General features: G+C 42.7%; 1 protein-coding gene across 1 annotated transcript in view; it reads right to left on the bottom strand.

The window, feature by feature from the left end:
• The window catches only part of dmrt3a (doublesex and mab-3 related transcription factor 3a), a 57,463-nt gene that overhangs the window by 26,515 nt on the left and 7,054 nt on the right, over positions 1 to 23,894 (bottom strand). The window contains exon 2 of the mRNA XM_038986186.1: positions 8,307 to 8,328. Within this exon, the coding sequence (XP_038842114.1) occupies positions 8,307 to 8,328 (22 nt within the window). The remainder of the gene's footprint in view (positions 1 to 8,306; positions 8,329 to 23,894) is intronic.

The raw sequence follows: 23,894 nt of genomic DNA on the forward strand, positions 1-23,894 counted from the left end.
TTCTATCTCTGTGTTCCATCCCTGTGTTCCATCCATGTGTTCCATCCCTGTGTTCTATCCCTGTGTTCCATCCCTGTGTTCCATCACTGTGTTCCATCACTGTGTTCCATCCCTGTGTTCCATCCCTGTGTTCTATCACTGTGTTCTATCCCTGTGTTCTATCCCTGTGTTCTATCCTTGTGTTCTATCCCTGTGTTCTATCCCTGTGTTCTATTCTTGTGTCCTAGCCTTGTGTTCTGTCTCTGTGTTCTATTTATGTGTCATAGCCTTGTGTTCTATCCCTGTGTTCTATCCCTGTGTTCTATCCTTGTGTTCTATCCCTGTGTTCTATCCCTGTGTTCTATTCTTGTGTTCTATCCCTGTGTTCTATCCCTGTGTTCTATTTATGTGTCATAGCCTTGTGTTCTATCCCTGTGTTCTATCCCTGTGTTCTATCCTTGTGTTCTATCCCTGTGTTCTGTCTCTGTGTTCTATCCCCTTGTTCTATCCCTACGTTTTCTATCTCTGTGTTCATTCCCTGTGATCTATCACTGTGTTATATCTCCATGTTCTATCACTGTGTTCTCTTCTTGTGTCCTAGCCTTGTGTCCTATATCCCTGTGTTCTATCCTTGTGTCCTAGCCGTGTGTTCTATCCCTGTGTTCTATCCTTGTGTCCTAGCCTTGTGTTCTATCCCTGTGTTCTCTTCTTGTGTCCTAGCCTTGTGTCCTATATCCCTGTGTTCTATCCTTGTGTCCTAGCCGTGTGTTCTATCCCTGTGTCCTAGCCTTGTGTTCTATCCCTGTGTTCTATTCTTGTGTCCTAGCCTTGCGTTCTGTCTCTGTGTTCTATCCTTGTGTCCTATCACTGTGTCTATCCTTTCTCTGGACAAAACTGCTCTCAAACAATGCTGAACGCAATCAGGGCCTATATTCCCAGAACCTTAGTATTCTTGAGTCGTTAGATGCTTTTTTGCCCTTCTGCGTCACTTTAGTCACAAAAGATCTCCATTATTAAACAGAGAATCAAGATAGTTAGGCTACGTGTCTGACTGTGACTGTAGATAGCTTCATAAAGAAGTTGACTTAAAATACAAAGTTACCTAAAAGAAAATAAATAGTTACACAAGGAATACATCCACAGTGAATAACGATTAACAATAACGAGGAAACATAACATGGCTACAGGGAGTACCAGTACTGAGTCGTGTGATGTTTAACAGTGATGTTAAACAGACATTAACATATTGACAATTATCTATTCATTTTTTTACAGTGTGATGTTAAACAGTGATGTTAAATGTACATTAACATTTTGATAATTGTCTATTCGTTTGATAAATATAAAAGACAAGGCAAGTGCATACATGATCTGTTCCTGGTAGATTAATAGAGCTTGATCTAATACTGGGTGGACTAATGCAGTTTGATCTAATACTGGGTGGACTAATGCAGTTTGATCTAATACTGGGTGGAATAATGCAGTTTGATCTAATACTGGGTGGACTAATGCAGTTTGATCTAACACTGGGTGGACTAATGCAGTTTGATCTAATACTGGGTGGACTAATGCAGTTTGATCTAATACTGGGTGAATTAATGCAGTTTGATCTAATACTGGGTGGATTAATGCAGTTTGATCTAATACTGGGTGGATTAATGCAGTTTGGTCTAATACTGGGTGGATTAATGCAGTTTGGTCTAATACTGGGTGGATTAATGCAGTTTGGTCTAATACTGGGTGGATTAATGCAGTTTGGTCTAATACTGGGTGGATTAATGCAGTTTGGTCTAATACTGGGTGGATTAATGCAGTTTGGTCTAATACTGGGTGGATTAATGCAGTTTGGTCTAATACTGGGTGGATTAATGCAGTTTGGTCTCATACTGGGTGGATTAATGCAGTTTGGTCTAATACTGGGTGGATTAATGCAGTTTGGTCTCATACTGGGTGGATTAATGCATTTTGGTGTAATACTATGTGGAATAATGCAGTTTGATCTAATACTGGGTGGATTAATTCAGTTTGGTCTAATACTGGGTGGATTAATACAGTTTGGTCTAATACTGGGTGGATTAATGCAGTTTGGTCTAATACTGGGTGGATTAATGCAGTTTGGTCTATTCCTGGGTGGATTAATGCAGTTTGGTCTATTCCTGGGTGGATTAATGCAGTTTGATCTAATACTGGGTGGATTAATGCAGTTTGATCTAATACTGGGTGGATTAATGCAGTTTGGTCTAATACTGGTTGGATTAATGCAGTTTGGTTTAATACTGGGTGGATTAATGCAGTTTGGTCTAATACTGGGTGGATTAATGCAGTTTGGTTTAATACTGGGTGGATTAATGCAGTTTGGTCTAATACTGGGTGGAATAATGCAGTTTGGTCTAATACTGGGTGGATTAATGCAGTTTGGTCTAATACTGGGTGGATAAATGCAGTTTGGTCTAATACTGGGTGGATTAATGCAGTTTGGTCTATTACTGGGTGGATTAATGCAGTTTGATCTAATACTGGGTGGATTAATGCAGTTTGGTCTAATACTGGGTGGATTAATGCAGTTTGGTCTATTACTGGGTGGATTAATGCAGTTTGGTCTAATACTGGGTGGATTAATGCAGTTTGGTCTAATACTGGGTGGATTAATGCAGTTTGGTCTAATACTGGGTGGATTAATGCAGTTTGGTCTATTACTGGGTGGATTAATGCAGTTTGGTCTAATACTGGGTGGATTAATGCAGTTTGATCTAATACTGGGTGGATTAATGCAGTTTGGTCTAATACTGGTTGGATTAATGCAGTTTGGTTTAATACTGGGTGGATTAATGCAGTTTGGTCTAATACTGGGTGGATTAATGCAGTTTGGTTTAATACTGGGTGGATTAATGCAGTTTGGTCTAATACTGGGTGGAATAATGCAGTTTGGTCTAATACTGGGTGGATTAATGCAGTTTGGTCTAATACTGGGTGGATAAATGCAGTTTGGTCTAATACTGGGTGGATTAATGCAGTTTGGTCTATTACTGGGTGGATTAATGCAGTTTGATCTAATACTGGGTGGATTAATGCAGTTTGGTCTAATACTGGGTGGATTAATGCAGTTTGGTCTATTACTGGGTGGATTAATGCAGTTTGGTCTAATACTGGGTGGATTAATGCAGTTTGGTCTAATACTGGGTGGATTAATGCAGTTTGGTCTAATACTGGGTGGATTAATGCAGTTTGGTCTATTACTGGGTGGATTAATGCAGTTTGGTCTAATACTGGGTGGATTAATGCAGTTTGATCTAATACTGGGTGGATTAATGCAGTTTGGTCTAATACTAGGTGGATTAATGCAGTTTGGTCTAATACTGGGTGGATTAATGCAGTTTGGTCTCATACTGGGTGGATTAATGCAGTTTGGTGTAATACTGGGTGGAATAATGCAGTTTGATTTAATACTGGGTGGATTAATTCAGTTTGGTCTAATACTGGGTGGATTAATACAGTTTGGTCTAATACTGGGTGGATTAATGCAGTTTGGTCTAATACTGGGTGGATTAATGCAGTTTGGTCTATTCCTGGGTGGATTAATGCAGTTTGGTCTATTCCTGGGTGGATTAATGCAGTTTGATCTAATACTGGGTGGATTAATGCAGTTTGATCTAATACTGGGTGGATTAATGCAGTTTGGTCTAATACTGGGTGGATTAATGCAGTTTGGTCTAATACTGGGTGGATTATTGCAGTTTGGTCTAATACTGGGTGGATTAATGCAGTTTGGTCTAATACTGGGTGGATTAATGCAGTTTGGTCTATTACTGGGTGGATTAATGCAGTTTGGTCTATTACTGGGTGGATTAATGCAGTTTGGTCTAATACTGGGTGGATTAATGCAGTTTGGTCTAATACTGGGTGGATTAATGCAGTTTGGTCTATTACTGGGTGGATTAATGCAGTTTGGTCTAATACTGGGTGGATTAATGCAGTTTGGTCTATTACTGGGTGGATTAATGCAGTTTGGTCTATTACTGGGTGGATTAATGCAGTTTGGTCTATTACTGGGTGGACTAATGCAGTTTGGTCTATTACTGGGTGGATTAATGCAGTTTGGTCTATTACTGGGTGGATTAATGCAGTTTGGTCTAATACTGGGTGGAATAATGCAGTTTGGTCTAATACTGGGTGGATTAATGCAGTTTGGTCTAATACTGGGTGGATAAATGCAGTTTGGTCTAATACTGGGTGGATTAATGCAGTTTGGTCTAATACTGGGTGGATTAATGGGTTTTAACCTATTCCTGGGTGGATTAATGGAGCTTGATATATTCTTGGTAGTATTCTTGGTGTCCATGTATTGGGTCTCAATGCAGGCAGTTAGCCAGCCTCAAATCAAATCAAATCAAATGTTATTATTCACACACACATGGTTAGCAGATGCCAATGCGAGGCTAGTGAAATGCTTGTGCTTCTAGTTCCCGACAGTGCAGTAATATCTATCAAGTAATCTAACAAATTCACAATGACTACCTTGTACACACAATGGTAAAGGGATGAATAAGAATATGTACATATAAATACATGGATGAGCAATGGCCGTGCGGCATAGGCAAGATGCAGTAGAGGGTGTAGAGTACAGTATATAAATATTAGATGAGTAGTGTAGTGTATGTAAACATTATATTAAGTGGCATTGTTTAAGGTGACTAGTGATACCTTTTTTAAATCCATTTATTAAAGTGGCCAGAGATTTGAGTCTGTATGTTGGCAGGGCCTTGAGATAGAAGATTTTTTTCAGTCTCTCGGTACCAGCTTTAATGCACCTGTACTGACCTCGCCTTCTGGATGATAGCGGGGTGAACAGGCATTGGCTTGGGTGGTTGTTGTCCTTCATTATCTTTTTGGCCTTCCTGTGACATCAGGTGCGTAGGTGTCCTGCAAGCAGGTAGTTTGCCCCCGGTGATGCGTTGTGCAGACCTCACTACCCTCTGGAGAGCCTTACGGTTGTGGGTGGAGCAGTTGCCGTACCAGGCGGTGATACAGCCCGACAGGATGCTCTCGATTGTGCATCTGTAAAAGTTTGATTGTTTTAGGTGACAAAACACATTTCTTCAGCCTCCTGAGGTTGAAGAGGCGCTGTTGCACCTTCTTCACCACACTGTCTGTGTGGGTGGACCATTTCAGTTTGTCCGTGATGTGTAAGCCAAAGAACTTAAAAATGTCCACCTTCTCCACCTCTGTCCCGTCGATGTGGATGGGGCGATGCTCCCTCTGCTGTTTCCTGAAATCCACAATCATCTCCTTTGTTTTGTTGACGTTGAGTGAGAGGTTATTTTCCTGACACCACACTCCGAGGGCCCACACCTCCTCCCTGTAGGGCGTCTCGTCGTTGTTGGTAATCAAGCCTACCACCGTAGTGTCGTCTGCATACTTGATGATTAAGTTTGAGGCATGCATGGCCATGCCATCACGGGTGAACAGGGAGTACAGGAGAGGGCTGAGAACACACCCTTGAGGGGCCCCAGTGTTGAGGATCAGCGGGTTGAGATGTTGTTACCTACCCTCACCACCTGGGGGCAGCCTGTCAGGAAGTCCAGGACCCAGTTGCACAAGGCGGGGTCGAATCCCAGGCTCTCGAACTTAATGACGAGTTTGGAGGGTACTATGGTGTTAAATGCTGAGCTGTAGTCGATGAACAGAATTCTCACATAGGTATTCCTCTTGTCCAGATGGGTTAGGGCAGTGTGCAGTGTCTCACTGATCATCCCAAAAGCCAACACTTCATTTGGCCGCCTTTCCTTCCAGTTCTCTGCTGCCTGTGACTGGAACGAATTGCAAAAATCGCTGAAGTTGGAGACTTTTATTTCCCTCACCAACTTTAAACATCTGCTATCTGAGCAGCTAACCGATCGCTGCAGCTGTACATAGTCCATCTGTAAACAGCCCACCCAATTTACCTACCTCATCCCCTTACTGTTTTATTTATGTACTTTTCTGCTCTTTTGCACACCAGTATCTCTACTTGCACATGATCATCTGATGATTTATCACTCCAGTGTTAATCTGCTAAATTGTAATTATTCGCTCCTATGGCCTATTTATTGCCTACCTCCTCATGCCTTTTGCACACAATGTATATAGACTCATTTTTTTTTTTTTTTTTTTTTTCCTACTGTGTTATTGACTTGTTTATTGTTTACTCCATGTGTAACTCTGTGTTGTTGTCTGCTCACACTGCTATGCTTTATCTTGGCCAGGTCGCAGTTGTAAATGAGAACTTGTTCTCAACTAGCCTACCTGGTTAAATAAAGGTAAAATAAAAAAATAATAATAAAAAACTGAATGAGCTGTCTACCGCCATAAGCAAACAGGAACACGATCATCCAGAGGCGGCGTTCCTAGTGGCCTGGGACTTTAATGCAGGGAAACATAAATCAGTTTTACTTAATTTCTGTCAGCATGTTAAATGTGCACCCAGAGGGAAAAAAACTGGACTACCTCTTTACTCCAAAACACAGAGATGCGTACAAAGCTCTCCCTAGCCCTCCATTTGGCAAATCTGATCATAATTCTATCCTCCTGATTCCTCCAAAAAGTAAAGCAGGAAGCACCAGGTCTATAAAAAAGTGGTCAGATGAAGCAGATGCTAAACTACAGGACTGTTTTGCTAGCACAGACCGGAATATGTTCCGGGATTCTTCCGATGGCATTGAGGAGTACACCACATCGGTCACTGGCTTCATCAATAAGTGCATCGATGATGTCATTCCCACAGTGACTGTACGTGAATACCCCAACCAGAAGCCATGGATTACAGGCAACATCTGCACTGAGCTAAAGGGTAGAACTACCGCTTTCAAGGAGCGGGAAATCGCGCTATGCCCTCTGACGAACCATCAAACAGGCAAAGCATCAATACAGGACTAAGATCGACTCGTACTACAATGGCTCCGGTGCTCGTCGGATGTGGCAGGGCTCGCAAACTATTACAGACTACAAAGGGAAGCACAGCCAAGAGCTGCCCAGTGAAACGAGTCTACCAGACGAGCTAAATAACTTCCATGCTCGCTTCGAGGCAAATAACCCTGAAACTTGCATGGAAGCAACAGCTGCTCCGGACGACTGTGTGATTACGCTCTCCGCAGTCGATGTAAGTAAGACCTTTAAACAGGTCAAAATTCACAAAGCAGCAGGGCCAGACGGATGATCAGGATGTGTACTCCGAGCATGCGCTGACCAACTGGCAAGTACCTTCACTGACATTTTCAACCTCTCCCTGTCTGAGTCTGTAATACCAACTTGTTTCAAGCACACAACCATAGTCCCTGTGCCCAAGAACACGAAGATAACCTGCCTATATGACTACCGACACGTAGCACTCACGTCTGTAGCCATGAAATGCTTTGAAAGGCTGGTCATTGCTCACATCAACACCATTATCGCAGACACACTAGACCCACTCCAATTTGCATAAGGCCCTAACAGATCCACAGATGATGCAATCTCTATTGCACTCCACACTGCCCTTTCCCACCTGGACAAAAGAAACACCTATGTGAGAATGCTACTCATTGACTACAGCTCAGCATTCAACACCATAGTGCCCTCAAAGCTCATCACTGAGCTAAGGACACTGGGACTAAACATCTCCATTTGCATCTGGATCCTGGACTTCCTGACGAGCTGCACCCAGGTGATAAGGGTAGGAAACAACACATCCGCCACGCTGATCCTCAACACGGTGGCCCCTCATGGGTGTGTGCTCAGTTCCCTCCTGTACTTCCTGTTCACTCATGACTCACGGCCATGCACGACTCCAACACCATCATTAAGTTTGCAGATGACACAACAGTGGTAAGCCTGATGACCGACAACGATGAGACAGACTATAGGGAGGAGGTCAGAGACCTGACCTTGTGGTGCAAGAACAACAACCTCTCTCTCAACGTGATCAAGACTATGGAGATTATTGTTGACCACAGGAAAAGGAGGACCGAACACGCCCCCATTCTCATCGACGGGGCTGTAGTGGAGCAGGTTGAGAGCTTCAAGTTCCTTGGTGTCCACATCACCAACAAACTAACATGGTCCAAGCACACCAAGACAGTCGTGAAGAGGTCACGACAAAATCTATTTCCCCTCATTAGACTGAAAAGCTTTGGCATGGTTCCTCAGATCCTCAAAAGGTTCTACAGCTGCACCATCGAGAGCATCCTGACGGGTTGCATCACTGCCTGGTATGGCAACTGCTCGGCCTCTGACCGCATGGTACTACAGAGGGTAGTGCGTACGGCCCAGTACATCACCTGGGACATGCTTCATGCTATCCAGGACCTCTATACCAGGCGGAGTCAGAGGAATGCCCTAAAAATTGTCAAAGACTCCAGCCACCCTAGTCATAGAATGTTCTTTCTGCTACCACACAGCAAGCGGTACCGGAGCGCCAAGTCCAGGTCCAAGAGGCTTCTAAACAGCTTCTACCCCCAAGACATAGGACTCCTGAACATCTAATCAAATGGCTACTCAGACTAGTTGCATTTCCCCCCCACGCTGCTGCTACTCTCTGTTACTATCTGTGCATAGTCACTTTAATAACTCTACCTACATGTACATATTACCACAATTACCTCGACCTACCGGTCCCCCCGCACATTGACCCTTGTATGTAGCCTCGCTATTGTTATTTTACTGATGCTCTCTTATGGCTGGGGGGCAGTATTGAGTAGCTTGGATGAATAAGGTGCCCAGAGTAAACTGCCTGATACTCAGGCCCAGAAGCTAAGATATGTATATTACTAGTAGATTTGGATAGAAAACACTCTGAAGTTTCTAAAACTGTTTGAATGATGTCTGTGAGTATAACAGAACTCATACGGCAGGCAAAAACCTGAGAAAATATCCAACCAGGAAGTGGGTAATCTGAGGTTTTTAGTTTTTCAACTCTTTGCCGATCCAAGATACAGTGGAAATTTGGTCCGATTGCACTTCCTAATACTTCCACTAGATGTCAACAGTCTTTAGAACCTTGTTTCAGGCTTCTACTGTAAAGGAGCATAGAATAAGAGCTGATTGAGTAAGGGGTCTGCCAGAAGGCCATGAGCTCATTCAGGTGCGCTCCCGTGAGAGGTACCTGCGTTCCATTGCATTTCTAAAGACAAAGGAATTCTCCGGTTGAAACATTATTGAAGATTTATGTTAAAAACATCCTAAAGATTGATTCTATACATCGTTTGACATGTTTCTACGAACTGTAATGGAATTTTTTGGCTTTCTTCTGGCCTGCGCATCGTGAATTTGGATTTGTGAACTGAAGGCGTGAACAAAAAGGAGGTATTTGGACATAAATTATGGACTTTATCGAACAAAACAAACATTTATTGTGGAACTGGGATTCCTGGGAGTGCATTCTGATGAAGATCATCAAAGGTAAGTGAATATTTATAATGCTATTTCTGACTTCTGTTGACTCACAACATGGCAGGTACCTGTATGGCTTGTTTTTGTGACTGAGCGCCGTACTCAGATTATTGCATGGTGTGCTTTTTCCGTAAAGTTTTTTTGAAATCTGACACAGCGGTTGCATGAAGATTCCCATGCTCAATGCCAAGTGCCGGCTGGAGAGGTGTAAAGCTCAAGATTCCCATGCTCAATGCCAAGTGCCGGCTGGAGAGGTGTAAAGCTCAAGATTCCCATGCTCAATGCCAAGTGTCGGCTGGAGAGGTGTAAAGCTCAAGATTCCCATGCTCAATGCCAAGTGTCGGCTGGAGTGGTGTAAAGCTCAAGATTCCCATGCTCAATGCCAAGTGTCGGCTGGAGAGGTGTAACAGCTCAAGATTCCCATGTTCAATGCCAAGTGCCGGCTGGAGAGGTGTAAAGCTCAAGATTCCCATGCTCAGTGCCAAGTGTCGGCTGGAAAGGTGTAAAGCTCAAGATTCCCATGCTCAATGCCAAGTGTCGGCTGGAGTGGTGTAAAGCTCAAGATTCCCATGCTCAATGCCAAGTGTCGGCTGGAGTGGTGTAAAGCTCAAGATTCCCATGCTCAATGCCAAGTGTCGGCTGGAGAGGTGTAAAGCTCAAGATTCCCATGCTCAATGCCAAGTGCCGGCTGGAGAGGTTTAAAGCTCAAGATTCCCATGCTCAATGCCAAGTGTCGGCTGGAGAGGTGTAAAGCTCAAGATTCCCATGCTCAATGCCAAGTGTCGGCTGGAGTGGTGTAAAGCTCAAGATTCCCATGCTCAATGCCAAGTGCCGGCTGGAGAGGTGTAAAGCTCAAGATTCCCATGCTCAATGCCAAGTGTCGGCTGGAGAGGTGTACAGCTCAAGATTCCCATGCTCAATGCCAAGTGTCGGCTGGAGAGGTGTAAAGCTCAAGATCCCCATGCTCAATGCCAAGTGCCGGCTGGAGTGGTGTACAGCTCGAGATCACCATGTGCAATGCCAAGTGTCGGCTGGAGAGGTGTAAAGCTCAAGATTCCCATGCTCAATGAATCTGGGTTTGGCGACAGTCAGGAGAATGCTACCTGCCCCAATGCATAGTACCAACTGTAAAGTTTGGTGGAGGAGGAATAATGGTCTGGGGCAGTTTTTCATGGTTCGGGCCCCTTAGTTCATACAATGACATTCTAGATGATTCTATGCTTCCAATTTTGTGGCAACAGTTTGGGGAAGGCCCTTTCCTGTTTCAGCATGACAATGCCCCAGTGCACAAAGCGATGTCCATACAGAAATGGTTTGTCGAGATCAGTGTGGAAGAACTTGACTGGCCTGCACAGAGCCCTGACCTTAACCCCATCGAACACCTAATCACCCAACATCAGTGCCCGACCTCATGAATGCTCTTGTGACTGAAAGGAAATAATTCCCCGCAGCAATGGTCCAACATCTAGTGGAAAGCCTTCCCAAACCATCAGCTTGCTTTTATGAAAATTGTGTTCAACAATGCCAATAATGCTTTGAATTTGACTTTTGATTTCAAAAGCAGCTAAAAACATACAATATGTAAGATTGAACTTAAAGCCATTGAATTATACCGTGCATGATAAGGAAATAATACACATGCTAGAATGCCCTTTCAGGAAATCAAAATTATTATTCAACAATGCATGGTATGAATATTAAATAACCTATACAGGACATGAACATTTAATTTGAACTTGTTCTCAACTAGCCTACCAGGCTACATAAAGGAGAAAAAAAATAATTAAATATAAAATTCCATCCAGACAATTGATATATATATATAGACAATTGATATATAGCGTTTCACAACTAAACCATTTGTAATGGAACTACACACACTGAAAAATGCTGCTGTTTGGATGACCAACTAGTTAGTTGTTTGGATGACTAACTGGTGAGTTGTTTGGATGACCAACTGGTGAGTTGTTTGGATGACCAACTGGTGAGTTGTTTGGATGACCAACTGGTGAGTTGTTTGGATGACTAACTGGTGAGTTGTTTGGATGACCAACTGGTGAGTTGTTTGGATGACCAACTGGTGAGTTGTTTGGATGACTAACTGGTGAGTTGTTTGGATGACCAACTGGTGAGTTGTTTGGATGACCAACTGGTGAGTTGTTTGGATGACCAACTGGTGAGTTGTTTGGATGACCAACTGGTTAGTTGTTTGGATGACTAACTGGTGAGTTGTTTGGATGACTAACTGGTGAGTTGTTTGGATGACTAACTGGTGAGTTGTTTGGATGACTAACTGGTGAGTTGTTTGGATGACCAACTGGTGAGTTGTTTGGATGACCAACTGGTGAGTTGTTTGGATGACCAACTGGTGAGTTGTTTGGATGACCAACTGGTGAGTTGTTTGGATGACTAACTGGTGAGTTGTTTGGATGACTAACTGGTGAGTTGTTTGGATGACTAACTGGTGAGTTGTTTGGATGACTAACTGGTGAGTTGTTTGGATGACCAACTGGTGAGTTGTTTGGATGACTAACTGGTGAGTTGTTTGGATGACTAACTGGTGAGTTGTTTGGATGACCAACTGGTGAGTTGTTTGGATGACTAACTGGTGAGTTGTTTGGATGACCAACTGGTGAGTTGTTTGGATGACCAACTGGTGAGTTGTTTGGATGACCAACTGGTGAGTTGTTTGGATGACTAACTGGTGAGTTGTTTGGATGACCAACTGGTGAGTTGTTTGGATGACTAACTGGTGAGTTGTTTGGATGACCAACTGGTGAGTTGTTTGGATGACCAACTGGTGAGTTGTTTGGATGACTAACTGGTGAGTTGTTTGGATGACCAACTGGTGAGTTGTTTGGATGACTAACTGGTGAGTTGTTTGGATGACTAACTGGTGAGTTGTTTGGATGACTAACTGGTGAGTTGTTTGGATGACTAACTGGTGAGTTGTTTGGATGACTAACTGGTGAGTTGTTTGGATGACTAACTGGTGAGTTGTTTGGATGACTAACTGGTGAGTTGTTTGGATGACTAACTGGTGAGTTGTTTGGATGACTAACTGGTGAGTTGTTTGGATGACTAACTGGTGAGTTGTTTGGATGACCAACTGGTGGGTTGTTTGGATGACCAACTGGTGAGTTGTTTGGATGACTAACTGGTGAGTTGTTTGGATGACTAACTGGTGAGTTGTTTGGATGACCAACTGGTGAGTTGTTTGGATGACCAACTGGTGAGTTGTTTGGATGACTAACTGGTGAGTTGTTTGGATGACCAACTGGTGAGTTGTTTGGATGACCAACTGGTGAGTTGTTTGGATGACTAACTGGTGAGTTGTTTGGATGACTAACTGGTGAGTTGTTTGGATGACCAACTGGTGAGTTGTTTGGATGACTAACTGGTGGGTTGTTTGGATGACTAACTGGTGAGTTGTTTGGATGACCAACTGGTGAGTTGTTTGGATGACTAACTGGTGAGTTGTTTGGATGACTAACTGGTGGGTTGTTTGGATGACCAACTGGTGAGTTGTTTGGATGACTAACTGGTGAGTTGTTTGGATGACTAACTGGTGGGTTGTTTGGATGACTAACTGGTGAGTTGTTTGGATGACTAACTGGTGAGTTGTTTGGATGACCAACTGGTGAGTTGTTTGGATGACTAACTGGTGAGTTGTTTGGATGACTAACTGGTGGGTTGTTTGGATGACCAACTGGTGAGTTGTTTGGATGACTAACTGGTGAGTTGTTTGGATGACCAACTGGTGAGTTGTTTGGATGACCAACTGGTGAGTTGTTTGGATGACTAACTGGTGAGTTGTTTGGATGACTAACTGGTGGGTTGTTTGGATGACCAACTGGTGAGTTGTTTGGATGACTAACTGGTGAGTTGTTTGGATGACCAACTGGTGAGTTGTTTGGATGACTAACTGGTGAGTTGTTTGGATGACTAACTGGTGAGTTGTTTGGATGACTAACTGGTGAGTTGTTTGGATGACTAACTGGTGAGTTGTTTGGATGACTAACTGGTGAGTTGTTTGGATGACTAACTGGTGAGTTGTTTGGATGACTAACTGGTGAGTTGTTTGGATGACCAACTGGTGAGTTGTTTGGATGACTAACTGGTGAGTTGTTTGGATGACCAACTGGTGAGTTGTTTGGATGACTAACTGGTGAGTTGTTTGGATGACCAACTGGTGAGTTGTTTGGATGACTAACTGGTGAGTTGTTTGGATGACCAACTGGTGAGTTGTTTGGATGACCAACTGGTGGGTTGTTTGGATGACCAACTGGTGAGTTGTTTGGATGACCAACTGGTGAGTTGTTTGGATGACCAACTGGTGAGTTGTTTGGATGACCAACTGGTGAGTTGTTTGGATGACCAACTGGTGAGTTGTTTGGATGACCAACTGGTGAGTTGTTTGGATGACCAACTGGTGAGTTGTTTGGATGACTAACTGGTGAGTTGTTTGGATGACCAACTGGTGAGTTGTTTGGATGACCAACTGGTGAGTTGTTTGGATGACTAACTGGTGAGTTGTTTGGATGACCAACTGGTGAGTTGTTTGGATGACCAACTGGTGAGTTGTTTGGATGACTAACTGGTGAGTTGTTTGGATGACCAACTGGTGAGTTGTTTGGATGACTAACTGGTGAGTTGTTTGGATGACTAACTGGTGAGTTGTTTGGATGACCAACTGGTGAGTTGTTTGGATGACCAACTGGTGAGTTGTTTGGATGACTAACTGGTGAGTTGTTTGGATGACCAACTTGTAGGGTGTATTGATTTGGTTTTTGATTTGATTTGATTGTTGTTGAGTTGTTGATGCTGGGATGTTGAAATATGACCCAGTGAGTGGGTTAATTCTCCCGCCAAAACCAGACGGTCAAAGTGATCCGGCAATCTCATGAATGAGGACTATTGCATCTGTCGTAAGTCTATCACTGCAGCCATTAATGAGTGGAATTAGGCCTACTTTTCAATGGACAAATGGGAAAGGCGTTGTGGCTAACCGAAAACTGAGTAAAAAGCTGACGTTTCTAATTATCCATTCAGGTTAAGTAGCTATCAAAATTACATATTATCTCAGTTATTGACAATTGTAAATAATTTTCTTCAGCATATTACTCCATATATGCTACATAACGTTGGCTAACTTAGCTAGCTAGCAAGCTATTTCACTGTGCTGTGTGTGGTAGCAGACTTGTAAGATTTTTGTTAGTTTGGTATGTCAATTGTTTCACGTAAACTAGGTTTCTCTTTCTCTTTGGCTAGGTAGACCAGCTATAGATGTTACTTAGCTAGGCATATTCCCTGTCTCTGAGTTCATGTAATATGGTTGGTAGCTAGACTGAGGTAAAGTTGGTTTTATATTCACACATTCAGACAATCAACAGACATTCAACAGACATTCGCCAAAAGCCATTTAAAAATGTAAAAATCAATTACTAATTCACCGTTTGTCACAGAATCATCAAACTAGAAATGATCTATTCTATAAATGTCTAGTATATTTTTACCACCTTCTGCTTTGAGGAGAAATTACAGTTTTGATTTGATATAAATACATAACATCTATAAAATGCCATTTAAAGCAATGTAAATCAATAATGTTTTCACTAATTATGACATAATCGTCAAACTAGGTATGATTTATTCTATAAGTGTCTAGCATACTTTTAAAACCTGTCTTTAACCTTTCTATCTCTGTCCAGTGTCTGTGTTCTTTTGCCCATCTTAGTATTTTCTTTTTATTGGCCAGTCTGAGATATGGCTTTTTCTTTGCAACTGCCTAGAAGGCCAGCATCCCGGAGTTGCCTCTTCACTGTTGACGTTGAGACTGGTGTTTTGCAGGTACTATTTAATGAAGCTGCCAGTTGAGGACTTGTGAGGCATCTGTTTCTCACTCTAATGTACTTGTCCTCTTGCTCAGTTGTGCACCGGGGCCTCCCACTCCTCTTTCTATTCTGGTTAGAGCCAGTTTACGCTGTTCTGTGAAGTGAGTAGTACACAGCGTTTTACTAGATCTTCAGTTTCTTTGCAATTTCTTGCATGGAATAGCCTTCATGTCTCAGGAAAAGAATAGACTGACAAGTTTCAGAAGAAAGTTATTTGTTTCTGGCCATTTTGAGCCTGTAATCGAACCCACAAATGCTGATGCTCCAGATCCTCAACTAGTCTAAAGAAGGCCAGTTTTATTGCTTCTTTAATCAGAACAACAGTTTTCAGCTGAGCTAACATAATTGCAAAAGGGTTTTCTAATGATCAATTAGCCTTTTAAAATGATAAACTTGGATTAGCTAACACAACTTGTCATTGGAACACAGGAGTGATGTTTGCTGATAATGGGCCACTGTACGCCTATGTAGATATTCCATAATAAAATCTGCCGTTTCCAGCTACAATAGTCATTTACAACGTTAACAATTTCTACACTGTATTTCTGATCAATTTGATGCTATTTTAATGGACATAAAAATGGCTTTTCTTTCAAAAACAAGGACATTTCTAAGTGACCCCAAACTGTTGAACAGTAGTGTATGTTATTCTTAGTGGTCCTCCACTGTGGAATGTCCATGTTGATCCTCTTGGTTGTCTTGGTCCTCTTGATCCATCCACTTGTCTTCTTTGTTAGTGTCACACCCTGGCCTTAGTTATCTTTGTTTTCATTATTATTTTAGTTAGGTCAGGGTGTGACATGGGGAAGTTTGTGTGTTTTTGTATTGTCTAGGGTGTTGTATGGTTTAGGGGGTTAAATAGAGTAGATGGGTTAGTGTTCAGTGTAGGTGTCTAGGAAAGTCTATGGTTGCCTGAATTGGTTCTCAATCAGACAGCTGGTTATTGTTGTCTCTGATTGGGAGCCATATTTAAGGCAGCCATAGGCTTTAGCTGTTTGTGGGTAATTGTCTATGTGTAGTGTTTGTGTCAGCACTATTTATATGTATAGCTTCACGGTCGTCAGTTTGTTATTTTGTTAGTTTTTGTATAGTTGTTTGTTTCTTGTTTTTTCTCTCTTCTTTAAATAAAGAAGATGTATTTTGCACACGCTGCGCCTTGGTCCACTTTCTCACAAGAAGACGATCGTGACAGTTAGTCAGGCCTGACCCCTACATCCCGTAGTTTTTTCCTGTAATCCAATTTAATCTGACTGAAGATGCAGAAGTTTACGCCAGGCTCCTTCTAATAGTGTCACGCCCTAACCATAGAGAGCCTGTTATTCTCTATGTCGGTTAGGTCGGGGTGTGACTAGAGTGGGTCATCTGGGTAATTACACTGCTCAAAAAAATAAAGGGAACACTTAAACAACACAATGTAACTCCAAGTCAATCACACTTCTGTGAAATCAAACTGTCCACTTAGGAAGCAACACTGATTGACAATAAATTTCACATGCTGTTGTGCAAATGGAATAGACAAAAGGTGGAAATTATAGGCAATTAGCAAGACACCCCCAATAAAGGAGTGGTTTTGCAGGTGGTGACCACAGACCACTTCTCAGTTCCTATGCTTCCTGGCTGATGTTTTGGTCACTTTTGAATGCTGGCGGTGCTTTCACTCTAGTGGTAGCATGAGACGGAGTCTACAACCCACACAAGTGGCTCAGGTAGTGCAGCTCATCCAGGATGGCACATCAATGCGAGCTGTGGCAAGAAGGTTTGCTGTGTCTGTCAGCGTAGTGTCCAGAGCATGGAGGCGCTACCAGGAGAGAGGCCAGTACATCAGGAGACATGGAGGAGGCCGTAGGAGGGCAACAACCCAGCAGCAGGACCTCCGCCTTTGTGCAAGGAGGAGCACTGCCAGAGCCCTGCAAAATGACCTCCAGCAGGCCACAAATGTGCATGTGTCTGCTCAAACGGTCAGAAACAGACTCCATGAGGGTGGTATGAGGGCCCGGCGTCCACAGGTGGGGGTTGTGCTTACAGCCCAACACCGTGCAGGACGTTTGGCATTTGCCAGAGAACACCAAGATTGGCAAATCGCCACTGGCGCCCTGTGCTCTTCACAGATGAAAGCAGGTTCACACTGAGCACATGTGACAGACGTGACAGTCTGGAGACGCCGTGGAGAACGTTCTGCTGCCTGCAACATCCTCCAGCATGACCGGTTTGGCGGTGGGTCAGTCATGGTGTGGGGTGGCATTTCTTTGTGGGGCCGCACAGCCCTCCATGTGCTCGCCAGAGGTAGCCTGACTGCCATTAGGTACCGAGATGAGATCCTCAGCCCCCTTGTGAGACCATATGCTGACACATGCACATTTGTGGCCTGCTGGAGGTCATTTTGAAGGGCTCTGGCAGTGCTCCTCCTTGCACAAAGGCGGAGTTAGCGGTCCTGCTGCTGGGTTGTTGCCCTCCTACGGCCTCCTCCATGTCTCCTGATGTACTGGCCTCTCTCCTGGTAGCGCCTCCATGCTCTGGACACTACGCTGACAGACACAGCAAACCTTCTTGCCACAGCTCGCATTGATGTGCCATCCTGGATGAGCTGCACTACCTGAGCCACTTGTGTGGGTTGTAGACTCCGTCTCATGCTACCACTAGAGTGAAAGCACCGCCAGCATTCAAAAGTGACCAAAACATCAGCCAGGAAGCATAGGAACTGAGAAGTGGTCTGTGGTCACCACCTGCAAAACCACTCCTTTATTGGGGGTGTCTTGCTAATTGCCTATAATTTCCACCTTTTGTCTATTCCATTTGCACAACAGCATGTGAAATTTATTGTCAATCAGTGTTGCTTCCTAAGTGGACAGTTTGATTTCACAGAAGTGTGATTGACTTGGAGTTACATTGTGTTGTTTAAGTGTTCCCTTTATTTTTTTGAGCAGTGTATATATCTATGTTGGCTTGGTATGATCCCCAATCAGAGGCAGCTGTTTATCGTTGTCTCTGATTGGGGATCATATTTAGGCAGCCATTTCCCCTTTGTGCTTTGTGGGATCTTGTCTAATTATAGTTGCCTGTGAGCATTATTATAGCGTCACTTTTCTTTTGTTGTTTTGTTCTTTGAAATGTTCTATTCAAAAATAAAGGATGGAAACATACCACGCAGCATCTTGGTCTACTCCTTATGACGAACGTGACAAATAGGATATAACAGACTCGTTAGAACTTTGAAAAAACACCCTCTAAACGGACTACATGCCCTCTATCAAATCAAAACTGGAACTTGTCCTCAAAACAAAGGTTGTAAAAGTATACTAGACATTTATAGAATAAATCATACCGAGTTTGATGTTTCTGTGACTAACGGTGAATTAGTTATTGATTTATATCGCTTCAAATGGTGTTTTATAGATTTTATGTATTTCTATCAAGTCAAAACTGGAATTTCTACTCAAAACAAAGGCTGTAAAAGTATACTAGACATTTATAGAATATATCATACCGAGTTTGATGTTTCTGTGACTAATGGTGAATTAGTTATTGATTTATATCGCTTCAAATGGTGTTTTATAGATTTTATGTATTTCTATCAAGTCAAAACTGGAATTTCTACTCAAAACAAAGGCTGTAAAAGTATACTAGACATTTATAGAATAATGAATGATAGATTTTTTTATTGATTTTTACATTTTAAATGGCTTTTGGCGAATGTCTGAATCTGTGAATATAAAACCAACTTTACCTAGGTGCTAGCTAGCTAGACCAGCTGGAGATATTACTTAGCTCGGCCTATTCCCTGTCTCTGAGTTCATGAAAAATGGTTGCTAGCTAGCTAGACCAGCTGGAGATATTACTTAGCTCGGCCTATTCCCTGTCTCTGAGTTCATGAAAAATGGTTGCTAGCTAGCTAGACCAGCTGGAGATATTACTTAGCTCGGCCTATTCCCTGTCTCTGAGTTCATGAAAAATGGTTGCTAGCTAGCTAGACCAGCTGGAGATATTACTTAGCTAGGCCTATTCCCTGTCTCTGAGTTCATGAAAAATGGTTGCTAGCTAGCTAGACCAGCTGGAGATATTACTTAGCTAGGCCTATTCCCTGTCTCTGAGTTCATGAAAAATGGTTGCTAGCTAGTTGGCAAGGTTATAACTATTACTTTTATGGTGTTTCAGTTGCTGTATGATGTTTAGCCTAATTGTATCTATGAGTTAGCTACCTAGTCTCAATCTGGATACAGACACAGTTATTATAGGTAGCTATAGCTAGCTAGTCTCAGTCTGGATACAGACACAGTTACTATAGGTAGCTATAGCTAGCTAGTCTCAGTCTGGATACAGACACAGTTACTATAGGTAGCTATAGCTAGCTAGTCTCAGTCTGGATACAGACACAGTTACTTTAGGTGGCTATCTCTAGCTAGCTAGCTACATATTGATATGAAAGGAGTGTCTCAAATGTTCATCCAAGTTTAGGCAATCCATTTTGACTCTCCGCTTAAACGTTTTTGTCTTTGTCCCCCAGATAGTACAGGCGGCATGGCACTGAGGATGCTTCTTCTACCACCAGTGAAGGTCCAGTCCTTCAGAAAGTAGTCATACCCCTTGGCTAATTTCACATTTTGTTGTGTTGCAGCTTGAATTCCAAATATATATATTTTTTCTTCTCACCAATCTACACACAATACCCCATAATTACAAAATAAAAACATGTATGTTTTTATTTTTTTTTGAAAATGAAATACAGAAATAACCACCTACATCAGTATTCACACTCCTGAGTCAATACTTTCTGGGTAACTCTAAGAGCTTTCCACACCTGGATTGTACAACATTTACACATTATTACCAAGTCAAGACCCTGGAGGGGGACGAGTCAAGACCGAGACCAGAAAAATGTGTGTCCAATTCAAGACCATGCTAGTAATTGTGTCAAATCAGCACCATAATAAAATTAGAAAATGTCCAGTATTTCTATGTTCATATTTCAGAACAACATATGGATTCTGCAGACATTCAGAATGGTCATCCACCCTATAAATTGTCACTAACCCAAACAGGTGTATAATAGATAAAAATACAAAATATGTTACAGCTTTTCCCTACCAGTAAAAAAAGAACATTCTGTAACACTTTACTTGATATCCAGTGTCATAACTATGTCATAATGGGTCATAACAGCTGACATAACTTGTCATAACCTGTCATAATATTGTCATAACCCTGTCATGACCGATATATTTACACCTTTCGTTTGAAAGTTTGTATCTTAAATCCTTTGTTGCTGTTATAATGAATTCTTTACAGTCATGTTTTTTTCATCAATTATGACCATCATGATCATATCAGCCAGATAGGCCTATCACATACAGGCCCTTATGTCAGTCCTCAGTCACGAAGAGGGTGTCTTGTCCTGCTCCTGAAATCTGCTCCTGCATTCATACCAGTCATCAGAAACAGAGCATTGGGGTAGGCACATGTCTGACGTCAAAATGTGCGCAATAACAATGTTAATTTAATCTGGTCAATAAATATATATATAACATACTGTTGACATGTAGGCTATGGTGTAATGGGATGTTTTGCCTTGTGTGGTAGGTTCTGTGGGTTTTGACACTTATGTAGGTGTCATAACCAGATATGAAATAACGCAATATATGTCACAACAGGTCTAAATGTGTTATGACCATATTATAACAGTTATAACAAGTTATGTCAGCTGTTATGAAATAATATGACATGGTTATGACTGGACTGTGTCATAACGTGTTATGATACTGGGTGTCAAGTAAAATGTTCCGGAAAATTCTTACAAGCAACAAAGTTTTGGGAAATTTTTTAAGATGCAGTATGTTACTTTTTGCGCAACTGACCAAATTCACACAAATGTGAGTTATAGATATGTTCTATGTGTTATAGATCTGTCATTCTCATTAGAGGTAGATCTGTTCTATGTGTTATAGATCTGTCATTCTCATTAGAGGTAGATCTGTTCTATGTGTTATAGATCTGTCATTCTCATTAGAGGTAGATCTGTTCTATGTGTTATAGATCTGTCATTCTCATTAAAGGTAGATCTGGTCTATGTGTTATGGATCTGTCATTCTCATTGAAAGTCATTCTAAGAAGAGGTAGATCTGTTCTATGTGTTATGGATCTGTCATTCTCATTGAAAGTCAGTCTAAGAAGAGGTAGATCTGTTCTATGTGTTATGGATCTGTCATTCTCATTGAAAGTCATTCTAAGAAGAGGTAGATCTGTTCTATGTGTTATGGATCTGTCATTCTCATTGAAAGTCAGTCTAAGAAGAGGTAGATCTGTTCTATGTGTTATGGATCTGTCATTCTCATTGAAAGTCAGCCTAAGAAGAGGTAGATCTGTTCTATGTGTTATGGATCTGTCATTCTCATTGAAAGACAGTCTAAGAAGAGGTAGATCGGTTCTATGTGCACTATTTCTATACTTCCCGTTCTTACGTTTTTTTGCTTTTTCCATCTTTTACCCATCTTTTGGGTTTTGTACACCAGCTTCAAACAGCTTGAAATACAATATTTTTGGATTTGTAAAAGATATTTCACAGCGGTTTAGATCGTACAATGACTCACCACTATCCTTGCTTGTTTTGTCATAGAAACTGAAATGAACTATTAGAGTTTTTGCAACCAGGAAATGGCGATTTCTGCATGGTGCACCTTTAAACTAAAGCAAAGGACAGTAGGTAACTAAGGTTACGAGAAAGGAAGGAAGCCCATGTTTCAATAGTCAATAAGATATTAATGTGTCATGAAATCTCTGGCATGCTCACGTTTCCTCCATAATCTCTGGCATGCTCACGGTTCCTCCATAATCTCTGGCATGCTCACGGTTCCTCCATAATCTCTGGCATGCTCACGGTTCCTCCATAATCTCTGGCATGCTCACGGTTCCTCCATAATCTCTGGCATGCTCACGGTTCCTCCATAATCTCTGGCATGCTCACGTTTCCTCCATAATCTCTGGCATGCTCACGGTTCCTCCATAATCTCTGGCATGCTCACGGTTCCTCCATAATCTCTGGCATGCTCACGGTTCCTCCATAATCTCTGGCATGCTCACGGTTCCTCCATAATCTCTGGCATGCTCACGGTTCCTCCATAATCTCTGGCATGCTCACGGTTCCTCTAATATCTCTGATATGCTCACGGTTCCTCCATAATCTCTGGCATGCTCACGGTTCCTCTAATATCTCTGATATGCTCACGGTTCCTCCATAATCTCTGACATGCTCACAGTTCCTCCATAATCTCTGGCATGCTCACGGTTCCTCCATAATCTCTGGCATGCTCACAGTTCCTCCATAATCTCTGGCATGCTCACGGTTCCTCCATAATCTCTGGCATGCTCACGGTTTCTCCATAATCTCTGGCATGCTCACGTTTCCTCCATAATCTCTGGCATGCTCAGTTCGACCATAATCTCTGGCATGCTCACGGTTCCTCCAATATCTCTGATATGCTCACGGTTCCTCTATAAACTCTGACATGCTCACAGTTCCTCCATAATCTCTGGCATGCTCACGGTTCCTCCATAATCTCTGGCATGCTCACGGTTCCTCCATAATCTCTGGCATGCTCACGGTTCCTCCATAATCTCTGGCATGCTCACGGTTCCTCCATATTCTCTGGCATGCTCACGGTTCCTCCATAACTTCTGGTATGCTCACGGTTCCTCCGTAATCTCTGGCATGCTCACAGTTCCTCCATAATCTCTGGCATGCGCACTTTCCTCCATAATCTCTGGCATGCTCACGGTTCCTCCATAATCTCTGGCATGCTCACGTTTCCTCCATAATCTCTGGCATGCGCACTTTCCTCCATAATCTCTGGCATGCTCACATTTCCTCCATAATCTCTGGCATGCTCATGTTTCCTCCGTAATCTCTGGCATTCTCACAGTTCCTCCGTAATCTCTGGCATTCTCACGGTACCTCCATAATCCCTGGCATGCTCACGGTTCCTCTATAATCTCTGACATGCTCACGGTTCCTCCATAATCTCTGGCATGCTCACGGTTCCTCCATAATCTCTGGCATGCTCACAGTTCCTCCATAATCTCTGGCATGCTCACGCTTCCTCCATAATCTCTGGCATGCTCAGTTCGACCATAATCTCTGGCATGCTCACGGTTCCTCCAATATCTCTGATATGCTCACGGTTCCTCTATAATCTCTGACATGCTCACAGTTCCTCCATAATCTCTGGCATGCTCACGGTTCCTCCATAATCTCTGGCATGCTCACGGTTCCTCCATATTCTCTGGCATGCTCACGGTTCCTCCATAACTTCGGGTATGCTCACGGTTCCTCCATAATCTCTGGCATGCTCACAGTTCGACCATAATCTCTGGCATGCTCACGGTTCCTCCATAATCTCTGGCATGCTCACGTTTCCTCCATAATCTCTGGCATGCTCACGTTTCCTCCATAATCTCTGGCATGCGCACGTTTCCTCCATAATCTCTGGCATGCTCACGTTTCCTCCATAATCTCTGGCATGCTCACGTTTCCTCCGTAATCTCTGGCATTCTCACAGTTCCTCCGTAATCTCTGGCATTCTCACGGTACCTCCATAATCCCTGGCATGCTCACGGTTCCTCTATAATCTC

Source organism: Salvelinus namaycush, unplaced genomic scaffold, assembly GCF_016432855.1.
Source record: "Salvelinus namaycush isolate Seneca unplaced genomic scaffold, SaNama_1.0 Scaffold423, whole genome shotgun sequence".
Taxonomy (NCBI): domain Eukaryota; kingdom Metazoa; phylum Chordata; class Actinopteri; order Salmoniformes; family Salmonidae; genus Salvelinus; species Salvelinus namaycush.